Consider the following 23,971-nt stretch of genomic DNA (forward strand, 5'->3'; position numbering starts at 1 on the left):
AGGCGCTGGGTTGGGTGGAAAGTTTTTCTGGAGAACTCCCACGGCTCCGGCCTCCCCTCCCCCTCCTTGCTCGCTGCCGCCGAGCAAGGAGAAGGCTGGTTAGCAGAGAAATGGCAACTCGGCCGGGAGCTGGAACTAGAAACTTTCTGTCAGTGTAACAGCCGCGTGGGTGGTGGTAAGTATTCATCCGTGTGGGTGGGGGGTGAGTGTTTAAAAAGGACAGAGAAATCTGAGGAGAAGGGTGGGGGTGTAGGAGAGCCAGGAGGAAAAAGGGGGAGCTGGACGTGGGGGCTGCAGGGACGGGGGCGGCAGGCTCTGGAGGGCTCAGATCCAAGGGAGCTGCTCTGAAAAACTGGGCAAACTAGCCAGAGATGCTTGTGGCCAGCTCGGCTCCAGAGAAAGTAATTTTTGCCACTTGGAGGTGAGGACTGGGGTGGAAGTAGGGAGTAGGCACAGAAGAGTAGTTGTCTGCAGGTTGTGCAGGGAGGCCTAAGAGGGGTCTCCCTCCGGCCACCCCCTTGAGAAGCCCTGGAAGTTTTTTCACAGCCTCTCCAGCTGGCTGCAGGGTTGAGCGATTCTTTCCGCAACAACTCCGGCTGTCCCTGCAGGAAATACGGCTCTCTCTAACCCTGCTGACAGATTTTACGGCCAGATTAGAGAACAGCAGAAAACTTGGGTGTTAAAAGGGGCCAAGAGAACCTTCCTTCCCAGAGTCGCCGCTTCCCCGCCCCGCTGTTGTGCTGTGAATCTTACTGTACAGATATTTTCCCTTCGGCTTTGGCTGCTTAGCTAGGGGCTGAAATCTCTAAGAGAGAAGGGAGGAGGACACCAAGCCAAGGTGGCCCTTATTTTTCTTGTTTGCAATTCCAGTTTCAAGCCAAAGCTCTGTTTTTCAAACTCAAGTTAAACTTTCTGACTTGGCCTGCCTCTCCCCTACTAAATAATCAGTCCACTCTATATCTAGAGCCAAACAAGGCGCTTCATCTAGTTACATCATTCAGAAAATGTTATTCAGGGAAGAGGAAGAGAGAGAGAGAAAGAAAGAAAAACCCTTGAGCGTTATTTGATCCCAATCAAACTTTGCACGCTCTTATGCCTTTAAATTATAGCTTGACCCAGTGCTAAATTGCTTGCTGCTTGGATGAGCCTAGTCCAGTTAAAATCCTACTTGGTGGTGGTGTGGGGGGTGGGGTGAAGAATTCAGGTTGCTTTTTTATTGTTATTTATTGTTGCATAAAGGCTATAATTACTAACCTTGGACTGCCAGGATACAACATAAAAATGAAAATCAGCCCTGGCTTTAAGGCTGAGGGCCTGGAACGATTCTCACCGACACGCCCCCCACCCCCCACCATCTCTACCACCAAATATATGCTCCTAATTAAGCAATGCTAGAGCATCGCTTACAATTAGAATTATGCAACTCTTCAGCAAGCAGCCATCGCTTTCTCTTTCAACGAATTAGCTCCATATTTCAGCTTCCCTGTCTCCTAGCTCTTATCGGCTCCAGCGACACGGTGGTGACATTTCATCTGTGACAGACCCTCTCTATCCTCACTCCAATGTGATAAAACTTTTATGGAACCACGACTAAGAAATGAAGTTTTCCCAAGGATCGTGGAAACAGAGCGGCACATTAGCCTGGGGACCATTTTATGTATGCTTGGATCCATAGCTTCTCCCTGGCAGGGGAAATCAAACAGGCCTCCTCTCCCTCTGTCCTGAGTTTTATTTAGTGATTTAATTTCACTTTAGTTTTAAGGTTTGACCTGAGAAGTCTAGGCTTCAGAAATTTTTTTTTAAGATTAATCATTTTCCTTTGTTTTCATTTTAGACCCAATGGTGGTTGGGCTTCGGGTCACGTGACGACTTCTTTGTAGCTCCGGAAGAGAACTGTGAAGTTTAGGTTGAAGCAGCAGTAATGGGCCAGATTTCTGTTGTTGTTGATGGGGTGGGGGGTGGGGGACAGCGAGGAGGCTGTGGCCAAAGAAGCAAAAAGACAAAAAAAAGGTCAGTCAATGAGAAAAAATTGAGAGGCGAAGAAGCCAAACAGAAAAGACCTAGAGAGAGTCCCCTAGTTTCCCTTTGCCCCAAACTTGTTACTTAAATCTTAAGAAGTTGGCAGAATGTTCCAAGCTTGTGTGAGAAAAACCAAATAAACCTGAGACACAGATGGGGGAGGTAGGGCCCTGAGCAGGGGAGCATAAAAAGGCCAGGATAGGGTCTTCACCATTCTTCTTCCCTTGGGGAAATCTGGCAGTCAGCAGCCTGCTGCTCTGCTATCTAAGTTGGACCACCAAGACAAGATAAAATTGATAACAGAAAGTTTATTCAAGAATTATATGACAGACAACCCTTTTAAGTAAGGAAAAAAAGTAACTACAGAAGAACAAAGAAAGTTCCAAGAGGGAATTAATTCTAATTCTACAAATTCAGGACTATACAGTGACAATTAGGAGCTGAGTTCATGCCTTTTAGAACTAATTACAATTGTTCATAAGTACAAGTTTAACATAAATCTATAGCTTTTTACTAGAGTACAATAACTAAAATAGCTGGTTTTACATGACAGGGAACACAACGTCCTTTATAACAAGTAAATACTAAAAAAAAAAAAAAAAAGTACAATTTTTTCCTTTTTCCCTCATATAAATACATAATGTAGGGGGATAAATAATACAAAAAAAAAAAGAAAATATTTTAACAAGCTATAACCAATAAATATATATGAAAATGTTCACTAGAACACACATTTTTTGAGCAATGCTGGACTCCTGCAGGCCCAGGCATCTCTCACAGTTGTTTTTAATATCCATTAAAATGTAAACTCTAAGTGCAACAAAAGTGTCCTGTCCAGGGTTGAGCAAGGCACACAGGCCCAGCTGCAGCCCCTGCCTGGGACAGTTTGTCAAAATATACCCTGTTTTCACGTTAAGTCAAGAGAGCAACAGAAGAAAAGAAAAGTGTAAAACCTCGTGTCACCGACTGCTTTCTGTGGAGCGAGGGGGATGGACCTGGAGCTGAGATGGGAGACAGCAGAATGGGCAAACCTTTAGTCTTGACAACTTGCCTGCCCTCACCTCCCAGCTTTGCCATAAAAGAAAATATATATATATATATTTATAATATAGACAGCTCTTTCAGGATCTCTCACCATCCCTGAGCCCTCTGAAGACTGTAATTGATAGGGGTGGGGTATAGATATTAATGTCCTAGAGCAGAAAAATATGGGACTAGAGATGGAGGGAGTGCCCAACCTTCTCCTATCATGGGAAGAAATCTGAGGATTCAGGAAAGTGGGAGGGGGACATGCTTTGTGCCCTTGATTTTGAAATGTATTACTTTTTTTTTTTTTTTTAAGGAGAATTGCCAGGAAAGAAAAATCAAGATTTGGGGGAATTAACCACATAGAAGGAAGGTAAGTTGGTTGGTTGGCTGGTGATGGCCTAGCCATCTTGTCTGTTTTTTAAAATGTGCTTCTTTGCCTGTTTCCCTATCTCCTCTTCCTCTACCCGACTCCCTAAGGTGGAATTCCAACTGGATATTGCTGGAGGCCTAGGGTTGATGGGGTCATCTCCAATCTGCTGTAGATTCCTTTCCAATGGGTTGGCAGGCAGACTAAACAAGAGCTGCAGGACTTAAAAAGCAACCTCTCAGGCCAGGGGGAGGGGAAGGAGCTCCAGGCCCTTTCTTCCCGGGAAGCCTGGCTGCCATCCTGCCTCCTCTTTCAGACCTCCCGACTGCACCCCACAACTCCACAAACCCCGCCCCTCCTGGGCCTCCTCCACCCCAGGACCTGCCCCTCAGCCCTCCCTCTCCCATCACAGGTGTGTTAACTTGGGCGCTTCTTGGATTCTACCCTGAGGAGGCGGCGCATGGTGAGAGGAGAGGTCTGTGTAGGTAGGGTGGGGGTCGCAGGGTCCGTGGTGCTGGCTGGGGGCCATAGGGGGCGCCCCGTTGTAGTCCAGGTTCCCCGAGGGGTGGTGGGAAAGGTGGTTGAGGCCGTAGAGGGAGGGGCCGGCAGGGGGCGGCAACGGATCCGCGTAGCCGCCCCCGCCCACGTACACGGGGCTGCCCTGCATGGTGGGCGTCCCGTAGGCGCCCCCGTTGGTTTGAAGGACGTGAGGCTCGTAATCGGGCGCCGGGGTCTGGGGATACTTCTGCGGGGCGCCGCAGCCTTTGAGGGGGGGCTGGTAGTTGGAGGGCAGCGCATAGGCATTCTGGTGGGCTTTGCCGAAGGCGGGCGGGGACGGGCTCTCATAGCTGGGGGTCATGGAGTGCAAAGCGTTCATGAAGCCGGCCGTGGACTGCATGGGTTGCGAGGGGCTGCCGGCGGGGGAGGGGCCCCCCGAAGACGAGGCCAGGCCCTTGGCCTTCTGGTCCTTCTTGTATTTCATGCGCCGGTTCTGGAACCAGATCTTGATCTGCCGCTCGCTGAGGTTCAGCAGGTTGGCCATCTCCACGCGGCGCGGCCGGCACAGGTAGCGGTTGAAGTGGAACTCCTTCTCCAGCTCCACCAGCTGCGCGCTCGTGTATGCCGTCCGCGCCCGCTTGGAGGCCGCAGACCCCGGGGGGCTCTTGTCCCCTCCCCCGCCGCCACCCCCGCTGCCGCCACTGCCGCCGCCTCCTCCTCCGCCGCCGCCGCAGCCCTCCGCTGGACCCGAGGGGGAGGGGTGGGAAGGGGAGAAAATGAAATAAAAGATAATTACTGAACACGCCGAAATTGAATGCATCGTTTCTTAATAAATCCAGGCCTGGACTCGGAGGCCCCGCCGCCCTCCCCTTCGCGTCCCCGCCTCCTCCTCTCCACTGCCCCCCGCCCCCACCCGCCGCATTAGCGGACACTCTATAATAGTGGCATTTATTAAGAGACCTGTTCTCCTCTCACTGCCCCAGCTTATGAAAATTTGATCATGTCACGCAGACAGAGCCGCATGGCCATTTATTTAGGGCTGGATTTTCTCGCACACGCTTTCTCCCCCCTTATCCCTAGTTCCAGGTGTAGAAGACACTCCTCCACCCTCCACCGCGCCCAGACCTGTGGCCCAGACAGGTGCTTGAGGAGAGCTCCTGGGCGAGTCTGGACATTCTGGGCAGGGCACGAAAATGGGGGGCGAAGAGGCTGCCATGCCTGGAGGCCAAGACCGCGGGCCGCCCGAGCGATTGTGATTAATATCCACAGTAGTAATACTTAATAATAATCAATCGTTGACGACTCTGCGTCCACTGGCAGCGTCTCTTGACTCTGCGGCCTTGCAAAGGGCTGAGAACGAGTACCTGGCCTTCTCGACCTCTCAGTTCAGGTGGAGGGGGCAGGAGAGAGAGGCTGCTGGTGGGGTCAGGGGTCGCCAGGTGGTGGGGGGGTACGGGAAATGCGCCGTAGCTGCCGCCGCCACCTGGGCGCCTAAGGGCTGGGTGCTAGAATAACAGTGACATTCCTGGCCAGGACAAAAGCTGATGACGACGAAGCCAGAGAGCCGGTACCTGTGCCAGGGGAGCTGTTTTTCAGCTTGGACGTTTGCCTCGACTCTTTCATCCAGGGGAATATCTGTTTGGTGAGGGTGGAGTTCGAGCCGGCACCGCACTTGGGGGGGGCCGCTTTTGCTGGGACCGCCCCCGTTACTGCTGTTGCTAGTGGTAGTGGTAGGTGCGGCGCTGGGCGGGGGCGAGCCGGGCGGAGCCGGCAGGGGCTCTGAGGCCAGGCCCGGCCTCATGCAGCTGCCGTTGAGTTCCTTGCCCTTGGCGTGCGGGGCGGCGTTGCCCAGGGACTGCAGCGAGCACGCTGAGCGCTGGTAGTCACTTTCCAGGTGCGTGGTGGCCTGGAAGGGGGGCTGAGGGGGACCGTCGTAGCCGAAGCCATTGCTGCCAGGGTATGAGGGGTAGCCTCCAAAGAGTGCGGCGGCGGTGTTGTCGTAGTAGGTGGCTTTCTGCATCGCTGGGCGAGGCCCTGGTGGTAGGTGGCAACTTGCAAGAGCCAGATACCCTCACGACCGGACATTGGCACCCCTTGGGGTCACGTGGCACGCCGGACCCCCCCGCTTTCTGCCCCCCTCCTCCCGGGATCTGTTCGTAGCGGTTGACCTGCGGGGTGAGAGAAGAGACACGGGGAGAAGAGGACTGGGGCTCGAATCCATCTTAGGAACTGAAAAGGGAACTGACATCAATAGGGTTTTTCTTCTCCCCCACCCAACATCTTCACAGCAGATGCTGAGGCCACTTGCTTGGCCTGAAATGGATTTTTCTTATATCAGTGCTTTAATTTTAAAAGAAAAAGCCCACCAGTTTTCATCTTCACTTAAAAAAATAAGGACTCCACTCCTTTGGGAACTGCCTGGATATACAATCTTACTATGGCAAGGGCCATGGCTTCTCTCCTGCCTGCCTACTAGCCCCTGACCTCTTTTCTTCCCTCTCCCTACACCTGCCCCCCCCAACTCTGGGATAGGGTGGCTCAAGGGGGGGAACTCCAAAATAAAAGCATCATCAACACCCTCCTCTGAGCTGAGAGGCCTCCTGCCTTTGCCTTCATCTAGGTTCCTTTCATCCAAGCAGAGTCTAACCTGGAGAAGAAAAACTGAGGCTGAGGATCACTGGAAGAGGCAGCAGGAAGAAGCAAGTTGAGCAGGGAACCTTCTGATGTGAGGAAGCCTATCCTTACCCTCCCACCTCAAGAAGCAGCAGCCTGACCCAAAACTTCCTGAAGATTTTTAACCTCCAGAGCCAGTGGAACTGAGCTGCCTCCATGGCCTTTGCTGCAGGTACTACCACCTCCAGTCTGAGTGTGTGCTAACCAAGTCTGGGATCCCACAGCCAGCGGCCCCCATGGGGCCCCCAAATGGAACAGGACTGTTTCTTTGGTGGGACTGGTTGGTGCTGTGACCATTTGGCTAGGTCTTCCCCCACTCTCTTTTTTTTCATCAGGCATAATTTTTTTTTACCCACCCTTTCCTTGACAGTCTGCTTCCTTTGATTTTTCCAAAAGAAGAAAAGAAGAAAGAAACTAGGTAACTGCTGGACTTTTCTAAAAAGAGATGGGAAAGTGCTTTCTAAAACACAAATTTTTTTCCCTAAGAAAAAAGAAAGTAAACAAAGCAATCTAAGCAATATTATCTGGGCTGCAAACTGGGTGCCCCTGTTTACTGAAGTTCTTTGAGGCAAAAAAAAAAAAAAATCATTAGTTTAATGCAGGCTTTTAAAAGTGTGCTGGAAAAATAAAGGTTCAAGCTGTCACAGGATTTTGTGTATTTCTTCCAAAACTTCTGACTACATACCCCCAAGCTCACGAAATGTCTTCTCAACTCCTCACCATCACTCTTCATAGAATCTTTAGATTGACCCTATCTTCTGACATATGAGTTTGAACTAGTTAAATCTCATTCAGCCCAGCTAGTCAACTCTAAAGAAAACTAAAAATAGGAAAATAAAATAAAAAGGGAGTCCAGGTGAAGGAAATCCCTCTCACACATAAATCCCCTTCTTAATGGCACAGATTTATACTCAAAAGGGAGCCGGGTAACTCTGAGTTCCGATTGGTTTCTGGGAAGAATTTGTTTCTGGGAAACACACAGGGGTCTGCAAAGCAGGAGGTCCTTCCAGGGAGGAGAACTGGAGTTCAATTGGCCAGGCTGACCCAATCCCTTTATTATTATTACCATTAGCCTCTGATGATTTAACCAAAATTAGCTTCGGAGCAGCCCTGGTTGAAGGGGGAATTAATTAACAGGCATCAGTTGAGTTTGTTATTAATAGATAAGAGAATGAAATAAAAACGTTGGAGGGGGTTGGCTGGCTGGGCCCTGGCTTTATTTAGTCTAAATGATTGTTACAGCAGTAATGATGATGATGATGATGATAGTTATAATAAAACAATAATTTGACTAGACGCCTGGGGCCGAAATTCCTGTCGCTCCCCATGCAATGAACTCACAAACCATTGCAGAAACGAGGCCAGGCGAGTGTGGGAAGCAAGAAGCTAGAGGCGTGATAGGAAAGAATGGAGGCTCCACCGGCAGCCAGAAAGGGCCGGGAAGGTTTGTGGATGGTTAGTCCCTGGCTGCCGCTGTCGCCGCCGGGCTGTCTCGGCTGCTGCTGCCATGGTGCCTGGCGACAAGCTATGTTGGCCCAGGGAGGCAAAGAGAAGCGTTCAGGACGCAGAAATGGTTAGCAGCGGCAGGTTCCAAGCACACCCAGCCGAGGAGCAGCCCTAGGGCAGCAGCAAGTTTGGGCGCTGAAGGTAACTAAATTAAAAGGCGCCTTAGCAACTCCACACTGGGACTTTCCCAGGCCCGCCCGGCCGGCCGGAGGGCGCACACAGAGGCTCGGCTGATAGGACAGTGAGAAGAGGGAGAGGTGCTGAGGGGATCCAAAACCTGGGGATCCAGGAAAAGGGGGGTGGGGTGCAGTTCTACCAAGCCAAACACATCTATTTCCCTTGCCTCCATGTTGAAAAAATCCGGGCTCCATCTGGCTTCTCGGGAGAGAGAGAGGGAGGGAAGGAGACGGTGGCTCCCGGCTTCCCCCCAGGGTCTCACTGGAGAAGGGCGGTGAGCCACCCCAAGAAATCCACTTTTCCAAGCAACCCCCCAAAAAAAGGCTTGAGAGAGTAACAATAGCTGGGAAGACCAGGGAGAGGGGCTAGGCCACCTTCTAGGACTTAAAAAAAAAATAGAAGAGAAATAGAACAAAAAAGGAAGAGAGAAAAAAGGTTAGGCTCTTCTTAGCAGCCGGGCGAAAATTCAGTCCAGATCTGGCTGCTGAAAGAAAAGAGAAGAGAAAAGGAAAGAAGCAGGAAGAGAGAGGGAGAGGGAGAGAGGGAGAGAGGGAGGGAGGGAGAGAGAGAGAGAGGGAGAGAGAGAGAGTCGCTGCGTGGAAGGAAGCTTAAAGCTTGTGAACTCTTCTTGAACCGAGATTGGAGTCATATGGGCCATAAATCATTGAGACATACTCTCCGCCATTCACAAACTGATAGCCTATTTCAGTCCAGCTTACCTTAGCCACCGACGAGGGGAGAACAGGCAGACATAATATATATTCACATCGAGCCCCAGCGCGAGCGGCAGGCGAGAAATCTCCCCTCCTTGAAGGCAAAGGAAAAAAAGACCACTGTTTAAAGCGGCGTCGCCCCCCTCCCCAATAGCCACCCCGGCTGGGGAGCCCGAGGGGCAGACCGGCCGGAGGAGCCGCTCGGCGTCCGCTTCAATTCACTCGGCTTAGGAGCGGGGGTGCGCAGGAGGGAGGGGGTAGGGAAGCGGGAAAAAAATAGAAGACCGAAAGGTGTTCGGGCGGCTCAGCTCGCCGAGAATCCAGCTCCAGGCTCCGGCACGGCCAAGCCGCCACAGTGCGGTTGCCCTATAAGACTGGTACGCCCTACTCTCTGTAACAATGGCCTCTGCTTTTGCACAGGGAAAAAAACCACACAGACACACACACTCACACACACACAAGCTCACACACACCCCCACCTCTCCCCCTTTAGCAAGCTTAGATGCCTGATAAGGAAGGAAGGTGATGGTGGTAACGGGGGAGGGGGGTATTTTGAACAGCACCCCCCCACCGTTTAAAAAAAAAAAGTGAGAAAGGAAAGAAGGTAGAGCTTTTACGTTTTGATTTTGTTTTTTAAGGACAGGTAAATTTTTAAATTCAGATTTTGGTGGGGGAGGAAGAGGAGCGCAAAGACAAGGCAAAGCTGGTGGAGTTCACAGCTCCCCACTACCACCACCACCACCACCATTAGTAAACCCTTCTGTCTAAGCAGAGAGTAGCTTGGGAGGCCCTGGCCTTGCAGGGGTGGGGGGATGGTTCCTGGGTGCCCCTCTGCATTCATTTGCAGTGGGAACTCTAGGACTTTTTTTTTTTTTAAGTAGTTTCACTCTTGCGGGACTGGTGGCTGAGTCTCAGCAGTCTGTTTCTTCTCTCCCCCACACGCTCTATTCCTCCTCTCTCCCCGCAAATCTGGCCCGGTTTCCGACCTGGGGTGGGGGGAACCAGACCTTTCTTTTCAAAAGCCCCCTCCCACTTTTGAGAACAGACAACAAGCGGTGAGTGATTATTTCAAAAATCCAGACCATCTTGTAGGGGAGGGGGGTTGAGGAGAGGGTGACAAAAGGAAGACCTTGTGTTTAGCTTGAGTTCCAGACACTGCTGGCAATAGAGAAGCTGTAAGAACTTCACGAAGAAGTTTCTGTTAAGATTCTCACCTCTGGATAGGCAGAAGGGGCTAAGAGGTGATAAGGACATTTGTACTTCTAAGAAGATTCGAAGAACCAGCAAAATGCCTTAATTTTAAATGCACTGGCAAAAGAGATGGAGGGTAGTTATTTACATTATTATTGTTGTTCAGAACAAATCTGTTTACTTCTCTTAGCTCTTGCAAGATTTAGGACTCTTGAAACAAGTGAGGAAAACTACAAAAGCTCAAGTTGTCTTCGAGTGCGTTTTAGAAGGACAGGGAAAGGCTAGGAGGCCTGTAGGAGGAAGACAGGAGGCAAGAATGTAGGTGTCTGCAGATTTGGGGTGGGGGTGGGGAAGAGCCGTTCCTAGTGGAAGAAAAAGACAAAAAAAGCACCAGGACTTTTCCAAAAGCAGGAGTGTTTGCAACTTGGCAGAACTGCTGACTCCGGGCTTAGAGGATAAAATAGAAGTCTGGCAGTTTCTCTTTTCTACAAAGGCAGCTTGGAAAACTTGTTCTCTTAACTCTGCGTAGACAGAGCCAGCTACTACCCTGTGACGTCCTGGTTAGAATCCTTGGCTTTTGCTTTTTCCCATCTGGATGGACCAGGAGAGAAGGGACTGGGAGAACAAAGGTGAGAGATGGTTTCCAGCTATTGTCTCCCTTCCAGGAGAGGGTGGCGGTGTCTGGCAAAGCTTCCCTCGCACCCCATAGCTCCCCACTCACTGCCTTTGCTTTGGGCTGAGAAAGGGTCCTACTGTTTACTCTCATAAGGTATGGCCCCTGGCCTCCTCCAGTCCCCACTTCTTTCAGGCCCACTAAGTCAGGCTTACTTCATGGGCTGGAACAGCCAGTTTCCTGGGGCCCTGATGAATTGGAGTGGAGAGGGGGACTCTGGCCTTCCTAACCTCCAGCAAGGAACCGGTTGAAGAGTTTCCTCCTACTGTGAGGTCTCTAGGATCCTAATGCCTGCCTAGACAGTTGGTGGCTGAGGGTTGTGGGGAGGTGAAGATGGAAGGTGGAAGCCATTTTTCTATGTTCATTAGTATCAGGAACAGAAAATACCCAAGCTGGACCCACTGCTGGGGCTCAAGCCAGGACCCTCAGAGAAAGCAGTCTGTCCTGAGATCTCCAGACCCTGGTTAGAGACCTGTTGGACTGGACTTTACGTAGTTCTAGGCCTGGTGGGTCAGTGACTCACGAGGCTTCTAGAGGTTTAAGAGACCAGCACCTTTGGATCTTTTCCCCTCCCACATTAAAAAGTCAAGAATGTACCTCAGACCCTCCAACTCTTCTAGCTGTTACTGCCACTAGAGAGAGAGAGTTATTGTGAAGTTGAGAGGAGGATCTGGTCACTTGTGGGACCTGCACGGCTTTGCCCCAGTGAATAAGAGAGAACCCAGGGACATCCAGTCAGCCTGCAAGAGGATCAGCCTGGAGCTAAGCCAAGGGCAGAGGAGTTTTCCAGACACAGCAGTGGACCCCTCCCCGCTCTGAGGCTGGATTCTTGTGGTCCCTTCTGGCTACACAAGGAGGTGGAGTGCAGTGGAGTGGGAGCAAAAAAGAGGGCTGCGGGGAAGAAAGCTAACCTGGAGCAAATTTTCAGAGGACATGCACCCCCAAATGCAGTAGGAAATAGAGTAAGGACTTCTTAAGTAATTCTGAGAGGAAAGCCCCTTCCAAATGCTTGAGACACAATTAGATCCCAGTTTGGTTTCCTTCTGGACTTTATTATTCCTTTCCGGAGATTTTTGGTTGGCAGAGAGCCCCTTTTGGGGGCTGGGAGGATGGGGGATGAATGGTAGAATGGCAGCTCCAGGGTACCCTTGTCGTCTGAGGTACGTCTGCAGGCTAGAAACCTTCCAAATTTCAAGGGACAGACTGGGGCAGTGAGGAGGCTGGGCAGGAAACTTAGGGTAGGAAACACCAGCGGGGTTGGAGGGAAGACTTTGAGGTCTGGAAAAGGAGGAAAGAGGGATTTATCATCCCTGATAGTGAAGTCATAATTTAGGGGGAGACTAGAGAGAGAAGAGGGAACAATCTCTTCCTGGATTCAAGTGGGGAGACTTGGGCAACTTACCGTGTGTGTGTCTGTGTATGTGTGTGTGAGACAGAGAGAAACAGAGAAAATTTTTTTTAAATTTTAAGAGAAAGATTAAGACACAGAAACCTTAGAAATTAATAACAAAGGCAAAAATCAGAGAAAATGCCCCCCTTCATAGACATTCTTTCCTATTTCCCCAGAGCTAGACCACTCACTCCCCCACTCCTAATCCATACCCAGTACCAGGACACCGGACACCGGGCCCTTAAAATCCCCTTGAGCAATCAAGGGTGGGGGGCACGCTTGGAGGCCACCGGAGATGTCTGTTTCCTTCTGCGCCCAAAAAATCATCAAAGAACAAACGAAAATTTTCCTCTCAATAAGGACAAACTGCCTGGTTCCTTTAAAATCGATTTCTGGTATCAGCCGTGGGATGACCAAGGGATTTTTCCCACTGCCGCCCCAGCCTAGTGCCAGCTCAGCCAGCCCCAAATTTGACTTGCCCCCCAGCCTCCCTGAGAAGCCAGGACCTGGCAGTGGGACTGGGGGTGGTGAGGCGTTTAGCGATCTCTTTCTGGCTCTGTCTGGGTTCCGGGTCCCACAGTCTTCCAGATTCACTGGCCAACTCTGTGGCCTCGGAGAGTCGTGAAAAGTACACACGGACACACACACACACCTGAATCTCCATCTCCTTTAAATATTAATGAAATTGCAAAGATGGGGGCTAGAAAATGGGAAATGCTACTGCAAATCGCTCTTGGTATTTGGATCCCAAACTCCCACCTTTCTAAGATGCCTGAGCTGGTGGGAACAAAGGGGCAGAGGAAGGAAGATTTCGCGCCTGGGCGGAGGCCGGCGTACACCCAGCTCAGTAGAAGCCGAGATCCAAAGAAGAAAAAGGCCAAGACTGAAGTAAATTGAAGTAAATTCTGAGCTGAACTCTCCCCTAAACCCAGGTGTGGGGGCAAGAAAAAGAGGAAGACAAAACAAGGCTCCCATGAGGGTTTGCAAAGTCTGCTCAGTGAGCAAGGAGGCCGAGCCTGTGCCCCTATGCCATGGACCAAGACGGTGAGCGGCGGCGCCCAGTTGGGTTTGAGCTCCACCATATCAGGGGTCCCGCCTCACCTAGAAGCTCTGTCCCGGCCTGACAAACACCACCCCTGTGGATGTCGAGACAAAAGGTGGGCAAGGCAAGAAGGAGAAGGGCAAATCTTGGGACAGCTGGGCGCCTGGGGTCAGGGGTGGGTTGGGGGGTTTGGGGGGGATTGCTGGGGAAGGAAGAGAGAAGCTGCCAAGGGAGGTCCAGGGTCCAGGGAGTTGCTGCGAGGGACTGACTGCGCAGGTCTCTCCTGACAGATCAGATGCCTCTCTCCCACTGACCTCTGTTTAGCAGACAATAACTCAAGGGATTAATGACCAATCAGTGGAAGGCCTCCAGAACTGCCTCCAAATATAAAACTCCAAAGTCAGAATGGGATAGGCCCAGAATGTGGGCCTGCTGGCCCTTTCGTTTTTTTCTTTCTCTCAAATAGGGTTTGGAGTGAGACTTTAAGAAGTCTCGGGCAAAAACAGACTATTTCCTCTCAGGATTATCTGGCCAGGAACTCTGATTTCCAGAATACCCCCAAAATGAATTTGTTTCTCCTCTCTTCCCACTTTTTCCACCAGAATTCATATCCCTGACAACACTTCCTAAGGCAGTCTGGAAGTCCCCCCTCCTCTGCTAGCCTCCCCATATCCCTGATCCTACAAGAAAATCTCCCTTCTCACATGCAGGCCACTTCTGAGAAGCCCCCACCTCTTTTGAATTTTATCTTTTCTTTTTTTTCCCCAGTTGGGAGAAGAAATGGAAAATAAGAGCAAGAAGACAGGGGTCATCCACCTTGCCAGACTTCTGTCCTGGCTTCCCTGGGAGGAGACCTGGGGTAATGCCATGGCCCCCTGCGTCCAAAGGCTCAGGGTGGGCAAAGTGAGGCTGGGAGTGGTGATGGTGGTCTGCTGTCTCAGATCTAAATGCTGAAACCATAATTTGGTCCCTGGGCTGGTGTTGGAGGGACTTCAAAAGCTGTATTCCCAACAACTCCAGCCTCAGCTCCGAATCCTGGCAGAGAAAGTGCTTTGCTCTTTGAGGCTGAGCCCCTCCTTCCCTAGCTTCCCTTCAAATGCCAATCCCGGCACAACCCAGCCAGCTAGCCCCTCCCACTGCCTTCTACCTCCAGTGCTCTAGGCTTGGGCTTCTCCTCTGCTGAGAATAAGGACACCTTCAGGAGGAGGAATAGTCCAGATTCCAGTGGATTTCCTTGAGTCAGTCTGAGTAACCATGCACTTCTCTGGACATATACAAACTTCATGCATACTGCAAATATGCGTGCACATAGTGACTTCTATACTCAGGTGCCCACAGAACCCCAGCAGCAACAAAAAGGAGTTGCTCCCAAGCACTAGAGTTACTCAAGGTCAGAATTGGGAAGAACTCAGGGAGTGTCCTGTCCAATGCTGCCACTGCCAAAGATAGAGAAACTAGGTCCAGAGCTAGGAAGTGGTTTGCCTAAAGTCGTACATAAAGGATAGGTTTGGGAATCAGGAGGCTTGGATTCTAGGTGGTCCAGATTGGCTGTGTAATCTGAAGTAGACTTCACTGGGCCTCAGTTTTCCCCATCCCTAAAGCCAGATCACATGTGTGGAGGGGAGGGCTTGGGCTAAATGATCTTCCCTTTTGAGCTGACAATTTGTGGTTCTCTGTGTACTGATGTAAAAGTGAGTAACAATAAGCAATCATAAACTGATTTCAGATAATAATGGGCACCATCTCATCCAAAATCAGACTATTTCCTCTTGAAATTTAAATGCTTACACCCCCACAACTGAGTGCCAACCCCACTCCTGAACCCTCAGAGGCTAGTGCATTGGTTTTTACTGCCCTTCTGTGTCGGGGTGGGTTATTCTCCACCTTCATCACCAAATCAAAAGTACTATTTTCAGACATAGCAACCTGAGCAGTAAATAATTAATTTGTGTAATTAGAGGAGGAAGGCTTCAACCTGGCAATTTTTAACCAGGAGTCAATGTACCCATTGTACCAGCCTGGCCTTCTCACCCAACCCCCAACTCTGCCCCCACACCTACCAGCTTCCCCAACTGCCTCCCCCCACTGGGAGACCAGCATTCCCAGGACTACCAGCCAGGGTTCATGGAGTCAGACTGTTCCCTCCCCAACAATGTTCCATTCTCTGCCTTCTCCCCTACAGAAACCGGTCTGCCTGCAGCTGCCCCTCGAAGCTAGCTTTCCCGACCCCCTAAAGCTGTGCTGGGCTCCAGGTACAGGCTCTCTGCTCTTGGGACACATGTAATCCACCTCCCAGCTCAAAATGCCCCAACAATGCAGCGAGTTTGCATTTCAAGAAACTCCCATTAATATCAATTTACTTCACTGAAACCTCGGGTTCTTCATCAAGTTGATGATTTATGATAAAATCAATTAAATTACAGCCACTTAGGGCCCAGCCGCTTCCTCTCAGATTTCATTGGTGCGGGGCCCAAGTGTCTGGTGGAAAAATGCAAGTTTAGCTGGAGGCGAGGAAAGATAATTCTGCGGCTGAGAAAATTTAATGCAAAACAATTTCCAGGCAAAGCCCAGTGTCTGGACAGAAATGCAAGAGCCACTGGTTGGCTGGCCTGCGGAAATAACTATCTGGGGGTCAAAATATTTTTCTCCCACCCCCATCATCCTGCTTGGCTCCTTTCCCCTGGTCCCTTTTGTGCTCACCCGCTCCCTCCTAAACAGAGATTTTGGGAGAATTTGAGCAGTACTAGTGGAACCCCCACCAGCCTCAAACCACAAACAGCCCCTACCACTTCAGGCCTTTTTCTCCCACCCCTCTTCCCAACCCAGCTGTGCTCACTAATTCCTACGACTCGCATGGCAAAGTTAAAGGTTCAAAGTGAAGATCAGGCGGCGTGGGCAGATGACACAGAGGGGCCAGGGAACCGGGCCAAGTGGGCACTGCTGCATGTGGCTGTGGGAGGAAAGAAAGCACAGACTGCAGGAGCACTCCCCCATGGCGAGGGTACGAGGCAACAGAGAACTCCAGAGCAACCAGGTCCTGGGTACCCAGACCTGAGAACATCAGGTCCCCATGCAGCTGCCAGTGTGCTCACTTGTAAAGCGATGCTGTACCTGACAAACCCCGACCCGAATGAATACACATGTGCACTCACACAAAACACACCTACATGTGTATGCTTGCACACTCTCCTTACATCTCACATCCTGCCCCTGCAAAGAGACAGCTCCCACCATTTCCCCACATCTGGAAAAATAAATCCCAGTGAATCAACCTGGCATCGCCTTCCACTCCAAAGACACAGGCTTCTCCCGCCTCTGCTCTGTTTGGTTTTTGGTTTCCAGAGGAGGCAGGGAGTAAACACAGCTTCTCTGAAGCCATAAATCACCCCGTCTCCTACCTTCTCAGTTTAACACCCGTCCTTAGCGCAGCCCCTTGTAGTTTCAGCTTCAAATAACCCGCGAGGTGCTAGTAGGCTCTGACCATGGTGGCAGCTGGACTTTGGGAGCAGGACCCAGCCCCCCACCCACTCCAGCAGCTGCCCCTCACATCTGCCACACAACCCGGAGCTCCCAATTCCCCTGGAAAACCCCTCGCAGCTTCCACCGCCCTTCCTGAGCCCCAGCGCTCCCCAGGCCCTAGCCGGGTCCTGTCCACACCCCGCATTCCTGCACACCGACCCGCACCCTCCGCCCGCCGCCCGCCCTCACTGCCTCTTCAACTCGCTCCCATCTCTGTCTCGCACCAATCCGACTGTCCTCCCAGACGGGCGCGGGGATCTCGGGCTCTCCGCTCTCACCCCGAGCCCGGCCCGGAGCCCGCACCTACCTGTGCGGTTCTGCTAGGGCGCGGGCAGCGGCAGGCGGCTGGCCGGGCCCGGGTCGCCAGCGGGGGCTGAGCGGCCGGCAGCATCCCGGCCCCACCGGCCGAGGCGAGGAGAGGCCCGGAAGCACTCCCCCAGCCCGCCTGCCGCGGCCGCCGCTTTGTTCGGCCCTCGAGTCCGCGCGCGGCCGGGCGCGTGGGGCTGCGGGAGGCGCGCGGGCCCGGCGCGGAGCCGGGTCGAGGCTTCGAGGCGTGAGCGGGCCGAGCGGCCGGGCGAGAGGAGCGGCGACTGCCGGGGCGCGGGGAATCGGGGGCGCCATGGCGGAAGGCGGGCGCGCAGCGGCTCTTCAATGTCACCGGCGAAATGGGTTCCATATGTCCGGCCCGGTGGAGGAGGGAGGGGAAGGGAGAGCATTCTGAGCAGGTCGGGACGGGAGCATGGGGGGCGCGACGGGGGAGCCCAGTGGCGGCCAGGGGAGGGACTGGAGAGGCAAGCAAGGTTTGCGTTTTCCATTTTCCCTGGAGTTGTCTAAAGCTGCTTAAGGTGCTGGAAACTTTCCATTTTTCCTTTTCTTTCCAGAAAGAAGGAGATTAGCGAAGGTAACATCCATGTGTTCTGGCCAGGGCTTCAAGGGAGAAGATGTGGATTGGAGGCGAAAGGGAAAGTTCTCAGGCTGCTGGAAGACCAACTTCTCCCTGCCCCCGAAGAGGGAAAGAAGAGACCAAACGCAGGAGGGGGAAAGAGGCCAAGGAAGGAGTCCCAGGGTCCCGGCGTGAGACACTGTCGCAACCAGCAGCCCACTCCAGGGTGGGATTCTCTTTGGGAAAAGTCCAATCTTTAAGTTACTGAAGATGGTGGTGGAAGAAGTTTGAAGTGCCCAAGACATCTTGGCCATTCCCAACACCAGTTCCTACCCCAGCCGCTTCACACCTGATTCAGCACCCCAGGGCCTACTCTAGAGACGCTGCTTCTGGGATGGCCTCAGCTTTGGGCAGCTGCCTGTGAGAAGGCACAGAGCCTGGAGGAGCTTCCAGACCTTACAGTCCTTTCCTCAATGCCGCCCACCCCAAGGGGATGGGCTCTTTCTCTGCCTGTCTATCTCTATTTGTTTTTCTCCTCTCTCCCCCCTCCCTCCCTCTCTTTCTCTCTCTCTCTGCCTTTTCTAACCATCTCTGTGGTCTCTGTCCCTTCCTCACAGTCTTTTTGTCTTCTCACACTCTGCTTCTCTGTCTTTAGTGAATTTGAATGGGGCTTTGCTAAGGACTTCAACTTCAGGGTATCTCCAGAAATCACTTCTGGACTCGATTAGGCTACCCCTCTGGGTAATGTAGAGCCCTTGGTCTCAGGGCCCTGTCCTCTTGGGGGTCGGGGAGGTCTTCATCCTTCTGCCATGGAGACATCTCCTACAGAGAAGGGGGCCGAAGTGAGTGGTTTCCTTTCCACTTCCCTTCTCACTTAACTCTCGTGTATGTACCTATCCAAGTTGGGGGGTGCCTTCTGCCAGGACAGCTTCCCTGCCCCTCTGAGTGGCCTTTGTCTCCATTCTCCCTGTCGTCCTCTCCTTGGGCTCTGCCTTGACCTCCCTCCTCAGAAAGGGAAACTGCTGCTGGTTCTCTCTCTGGGACCCTCTCTTTTTTCCTTCGAACTTTCTTTCCTTATCTTTCTAACTCCTTTGCTCATTAAAGCATTGGCAGCCCAGCTTCTTAAAGGCACAGGGATAAACACTATAATTATATACACAAAAGTGGACTCCAGCAGAGTCTGGGGAGAAGATAAGAGTCAGCAGCTTTCCTAAAGTCCCTTCTATCAAATACATTTTGCCCCATCTCCCTAACAGCACAAAAGCCAATGGGTGTGTGTGTGTGTGCGTACAGAACTGTAAGAAGCAGGGCACTTCATGGCTACATGAACCAAATGTTTAAAAAACAACAAACCTGCTGATCTGGAGGGTAGGCCTGTATGCCTGGATGGAGGGCATCAGGCCTCACACAAGGAGATTTAGCAAGGGGGCAGAGACTGACTGAAAGATAATGGTAGAGAGGGATGCTCTCCCTGCTTTTGTCTCCCGGGGAAGAGAAGAGGAGGGGGTATCCCCAGGGCCAGAAGAGACAAAGACATGAAGGGGGCATAAAGAATGGAGAGGAAAAGCAGGGCGGGGGGGGGGGGGGGTGGTGGTGGCAGATATCAGGCCTCCACTGTGACAGGGGCAACAGCAGAAAGGGGAGTTGGAAGAACAGGGGCAAGGGCCTGTGAGGTTGGCTCCCAGCTCTCCTTGGGGGCTCTGGCCTGTCTCAGGGAGCAAACCCTTCAGCCGCCTTCTGCTATTCCCAACCCTCCAAAACAGGCTGAGCTCAGAAGCTACCAACACCCAACTGTTCCCTTCCTTCTGGCTCAGGGATTCTAAGACTTCAGCCTCAATCCTGAAGCACTGGATTGAGGGTGAACTCTCCCTCTCCACATTTACCCCCTGCCCCTATCAATACCCAGGTGAGGGAGAAGGAAATAGTCGCTTCCTACACTGAGGGGTGGGCTGGGGGGGCTTCTCCAACACCAAGGATGGGGGGCCTGAAGGGTCTGAAGCCCCCTATCCCTCAGGCCTCTCTGCTGCTCCTCCAGTCCTTCCCACCTCCCCATGATCTCCAGCCCTGTCAAAGCTGCCCATGAATCCAGTCTCTCCCCAGCTCCTTTTAGCAAGGCCAGGTAATGCGCCCCGACCCATCCCAGCCTAGGGTCTTGGCCTTCTCCTTCTCTTTCTCACTAAACCCTTTTCAACCCAGACTCCCAAATTGGGAGGCCTCACCTACCACCACCCCAAAAGCTGTCTGTTAACAAGGACAGGGCTCAGTGCCCACTTGGAGCAGAGCGTGGGAGTGAGCCCCTAGGTGGATCAGGGCCTAAGCAGCCACTCCAAGGCACAGCTGATGCCATGAATAATTAACACCTGGGCACTGCATCACTCTAATTTTTCCTGCTCAAAGGTTTACACTAGCAGGCAGAGTTAAGTATCACAGATAATAGTGGCTATAAAGTCAGTTGGCTGGGCTCCAGCCAGGGAAGGAGATGCTAGCAACCCCAACGGAACTTAGCCAAGGCTCTGTCTCTCTGCCTCTCCTCCATGACAACTTTGGGCGGGGGAGGGGGGCAGTGCATAACATCCTCAAAAGCCACCTCTGGCTTTGCTTTCAACCGGCAGACCCCTCCCCAGTGGGGAGGTACTGTGACCTCTCCCCCTCCCAATCTATACCCCATTTGCTCCCTCTTTGGATGGAGACTTATGGAGAGGAACACACCCTGTGTCCTGAAATGCTCTCCAACTTTCTGAGAACCACCAGGAAACATTTCTCTTCTAGAAAAACTTAGAGAACTTTTCCCTCCTTTAGCCCTCAACACGCAGGCCCTCACAGCTGAGGAAACTTTCTTTGTTTCAGGAGGTCGAAGGAAGGCTACTAGGGTGTGAATTCACTTCCTTGTTTTGTTAGAAGGGTGGGGAGCCAAAGCTTTCAGCTTCCCTCCCTGCCCTTCAGCCTCTGCCTCCATTGTCTCCCCCAGCTTGGGTAGCTCCTATCCCACTCGCAACACTGTCATACAGGTCAGTCCTATAGGTTGAGCTTGAACACTATAACCGAATCCCTCTAGCCCCCTCCAGTTGCGGAGGACTTCTTTTTGGTCCCCATGGATTGCAAACATCTTTGCCTTCAACTTCAGTAATTTCTTCTCCTACCTCCACCTCTCTTTCCCCCAGGCTCCTTCTGCCTTCAGAGTTGGGTTCTTTACCCTTGGCAGCATCGGAGCAGCCAAACTCCTGGAGGGGAACCACTGAAAAATGAAGCTCTGTCTGCTGCTGCAGGAATGTTGGCCGTTATCAGGCTCACAAATATAATTTTTATATTAGGTCGTGGTCTTTGACTGGGTTTATATGCCAATGAGGCATTTCTAGTTTACCAAATTTATACAAATCTCGCCTTAATTGATAATCACAGATGTTGTAATTTAAGACCTCCAGCTATAGAGCTTTCATATTAACTGCTGATATATTACTGTAAATCGTCTGAAATAACCAACTCCTGGGAGCAGAGCAGAGAGAGAGGAAGTGCCTCCGAGAGTGACTCTTTCCCGGCCGCAGAAATAGCCCAGCTTCCACATCATTTTCTGTGAGAAATGATTTATCGAAGACATGGCCATAAACAACACAACTCGCTCACAAATACACGCAGACGCGCACGCACGCACACACACACACACACACAATGGCTGGCATGCCGGCCGAGAAGCTGACACCCATATTGCTATAAATCAAGAAAAAGGTTGGAGGAGAGGGAGAGGGAGAGAGAGAGAGAGATAGAGAAGAGGAATATTCCTAAAATCTCTATGCAATGCCTCAATGGGTACAAACACACAGAGCACCATGTGAAGAGAAATGGCAGGAAATGAAGATGGCTATTTGTCACATTTTACGACAATAACATTAATAACAAACAATAAATTTACATGGACATATAAGACGCGGTAGGTAGTGAGAAATCCCTTCTACTTACAATACCCCAGCCCGCGGTGTGGCTCCGGCTGCGGGGCTGTTTTATTGCTGCCTCCCTCTCTTTTTCTCTCTCTCTCCCTCTCTCTCCCCCTCTCCTTTTTTTCTCGGGGTACAGGCTTGTTTTTCAAAGGACAGTTGAATTGCACGTCAGAAACAGGGAGACCGAGCCTGTGATTTTCCTGACGAATACATATCTATTCTGCAACCTCGGCATTAATTATTTAATGAATCACGTGACCAGGAGGGGGAAGGGGGTCTTTCGATTTCAGGCTCAAAGGACCACTATGACCTTCCCCTTCAGGAGGAGAAATTTTCCTGCGAAATAGGTTCCCCCGAACCCACCAATGGAATAGTAGCCAGTTCTCTTTCCCACATTCATATCTGTATCTGCTGTTTCTACACTTCCTAACCAGCATCCCCCCCAGACACACACTTACCCACAGCCCACCTCTCCTCTCTCCCTTCTCCTCCTGCTTCTGCTTAGTTTGTGAAGGTGCAGAAATAGTCTGCAGGGGTGTCTGGGGGGGTGGGGTGGGATGGGCACAGAGTCCTTCTCCAAGCCCCTGGATTTCTCAGCATCCAGTTCCTCTCTCTACATCCTTTAACATTAACATTCTCCCCAACTCTATTTTACCCTCACTCCTAGGATATTTTAGTGGGGCATACTCCCCCTCTTCCTTAAATGACCAACAAAATTTCTAAAGGGACCAGCTTCAAAAGAAACATTTCATAGATCCAGATTATATGTGTATAAAGAAGGGGGTTTCTGGCTTTAATTCTCCTTTTAAAAAAATCTTTTGTGGTACCTTTTGAAAGGGCAGAAAAGGGACAGGGTGAAGAGATGACTTGGGAGCTTCCAGAGTTGAGAGTAACCACAAGGGGGACTTATTTTCCTTGTGTTGTTACTGTTACAGGGAACCAAATTCTATTGAGAATACGCTCTAGAGACAAAGACCTGGAGTAAGAAGATTCCTACACAAAAGAAGTGGGCGCTCAATCTCTGGGTTCTTATGTCACACCCTGCCTCAGTCCCTCCCCACCCACAACACACCAGTGAAGATAGCTAGAGGTTTGAACTGGAGGGGAGGAGAGGGAAGAAAGAGGCTTTGAAGTTGGCCTGACAGCCCAGTTCCTATTTTCCAGGTATTAGTAACTGCCCCCCCCCACCAGCTTCCAATCAGCAGACAATGGAGACAAATCAATAGGAAAAAGATGAGGGGTTTCATATTGAAGGGTTAAACATCCATGCTGATAGAAGAAATCCATCCCCTCTGCCTAGAGAGAGAAACATACACAGACTTCTTCATCTCAGATATAAACAAAACAAAACATCCCTCCAAACCTTCACATACAGCTTGGCGCCAGAAGGAGCAGCCCAGATATGACCAGAGTCCCAGAATCGAATCGGAGTCTTTGGCCACGGTGTGGGATGGGGTTGCAAAGGGAAGCAGAGAAGACATTCCTGAAGGAGCCCCTCGCCCAGCCCACACTTCCAGCCTTATCTTCTGCAGCTCTGGGGCAGCCGCAGGGGCCAGCAGACAGGGAAGAACAGATGTGGTTTGGGGCGGGGGCAGGAGGCTGAGGAGCCGCCAGCGGTTTATCTGGAGGGGTCTCAACCAAAAGCGACTCAAGGGGGAGAAGGTTGAGGACCCAGGTGCCCTCACCACCCCTGAAGAAACCGCCAACCCAGGTGGTGTCTGGGTCCAGCGGGAGCGGCGGCGCGGGCCCCCGGCGGAGCACTGGGCCGGCCTGGTCCCCTAAGAATACCACTCTCAATGCTCGGGTGGGGCGCCAGCGGGCCCGGGCTCTGTAGGGGGGTGATCGGCTTTGATTGTGCAGATACAAAACCCAGACTGGTATTGAATTCAGCCGCGCGCCCGGCTCCAGCGAGGGCAACTCCCTGCAAGGTCCTGGCCAGAGAAATCCATTAAAACTGCCCTCCCCCCAAGAAAAGCAGGCCACTAAAGTCTAAAAGAAAAATAGAGGGAGGGAGCGGGGGTAGCAGAGAAGAGAGGAGAGAATATGTGGGAGCATGGGAAGACACCAATCTCAAAACTGGTAAATTCATTTTAAAGACGAGCTAAAGAAAAGCCGGTGACACGGAGGCATGCCGGGCAGGTTCTGTTCAAATGCCCACACTCTTTTCGGATCCTGGGAATGTCCATGTTCAAATAAACAAGCGCTGGGGCGCGAGCAGAGCCTTGCTGCCCATAAAGCGAACGTTTATACTGTGAGAAAGGCGAGATTGATTTACGAATCTGAACGCGCCGGTTTTATGGCCGATCACAAATCCGTCAGCGCTCAACTCACGCTGGGAAACTTCCCAACTCCGCTTTCC

The 23,971-nt window shown here is 51.6% G+C and overlaps 1 protein-coding gene and 1 long non-coding RNA gene across 9 annotated transcripts in view; one reads left to right on the top strand and one right to left on the bottom strand.

The window, feature by feature from the left end:
• Window positions 1–7,235, top strand: LOC120867299. Of its 8 annotated transcripts, none has more exons than XR_005721846.1 (6): window positions 1–175; window positions 1,479–1,657; window positions 1,835–1,906; window positions 3,362–3,418; window positions 3,828–3,890; window positions 4,417–4,504. It is a non-coding gene; the product is annotated as an uncharacterized LOC120867299 (long non-coding RNA). The 8 variants fall into 8 exon arrangements; XR_005721847.1 differs by lacking the exons at window positions 1,479–1,657; window positions 4,417–4,504 and adding exons at window positions 6,534–6,758; window positions 6,957–7,235 and having other exon boundaries at window positions 3–175; XR_005721842.1 differs by having other exon boundaries at window positions 3–175; window positions 1,495–1,657.
• Window positions 2,308–23,971, bottom strand: part of HOXB3 (homeobox B3) — a 26,528-nt gene continuing 4,864 nt past the window's right edge. Inside the window, 4 exon segments of the mRNA XM_040245600.1 lie at window positions 2,308–4,654; window positions 5,485–5,593; window positions 5,595–6,081; window positions 8,989–9,076. Of these exon segments, the coding sequence (XP_040101534.1) occupies window positions 3,822–4,654; window positions 5,485–5,593; window positions 5,595–5,933 (1,281 nt within the window). The 5' untranslated portion in view covers window positions 5,934–6,081; window positions 8,989–9,076 and the 3' untranslated portion in view covers window positions 2,308–3,821.

This window comes from Oryx dammah, unplaced genomic scaffold (assembly GCF_014754425.2).
Source record: "Oryx dammah isolate SB20612 unplaced genomic scaffold, SCBI_Odam_1.1 HiC_scaffold_8, whole genome shotgun sequence".
NCBI lineage: Eukaryota > Metazoa > Chordata > Mammalia > Artiodactyla > Bovidae > Oryx > Oryx dammah.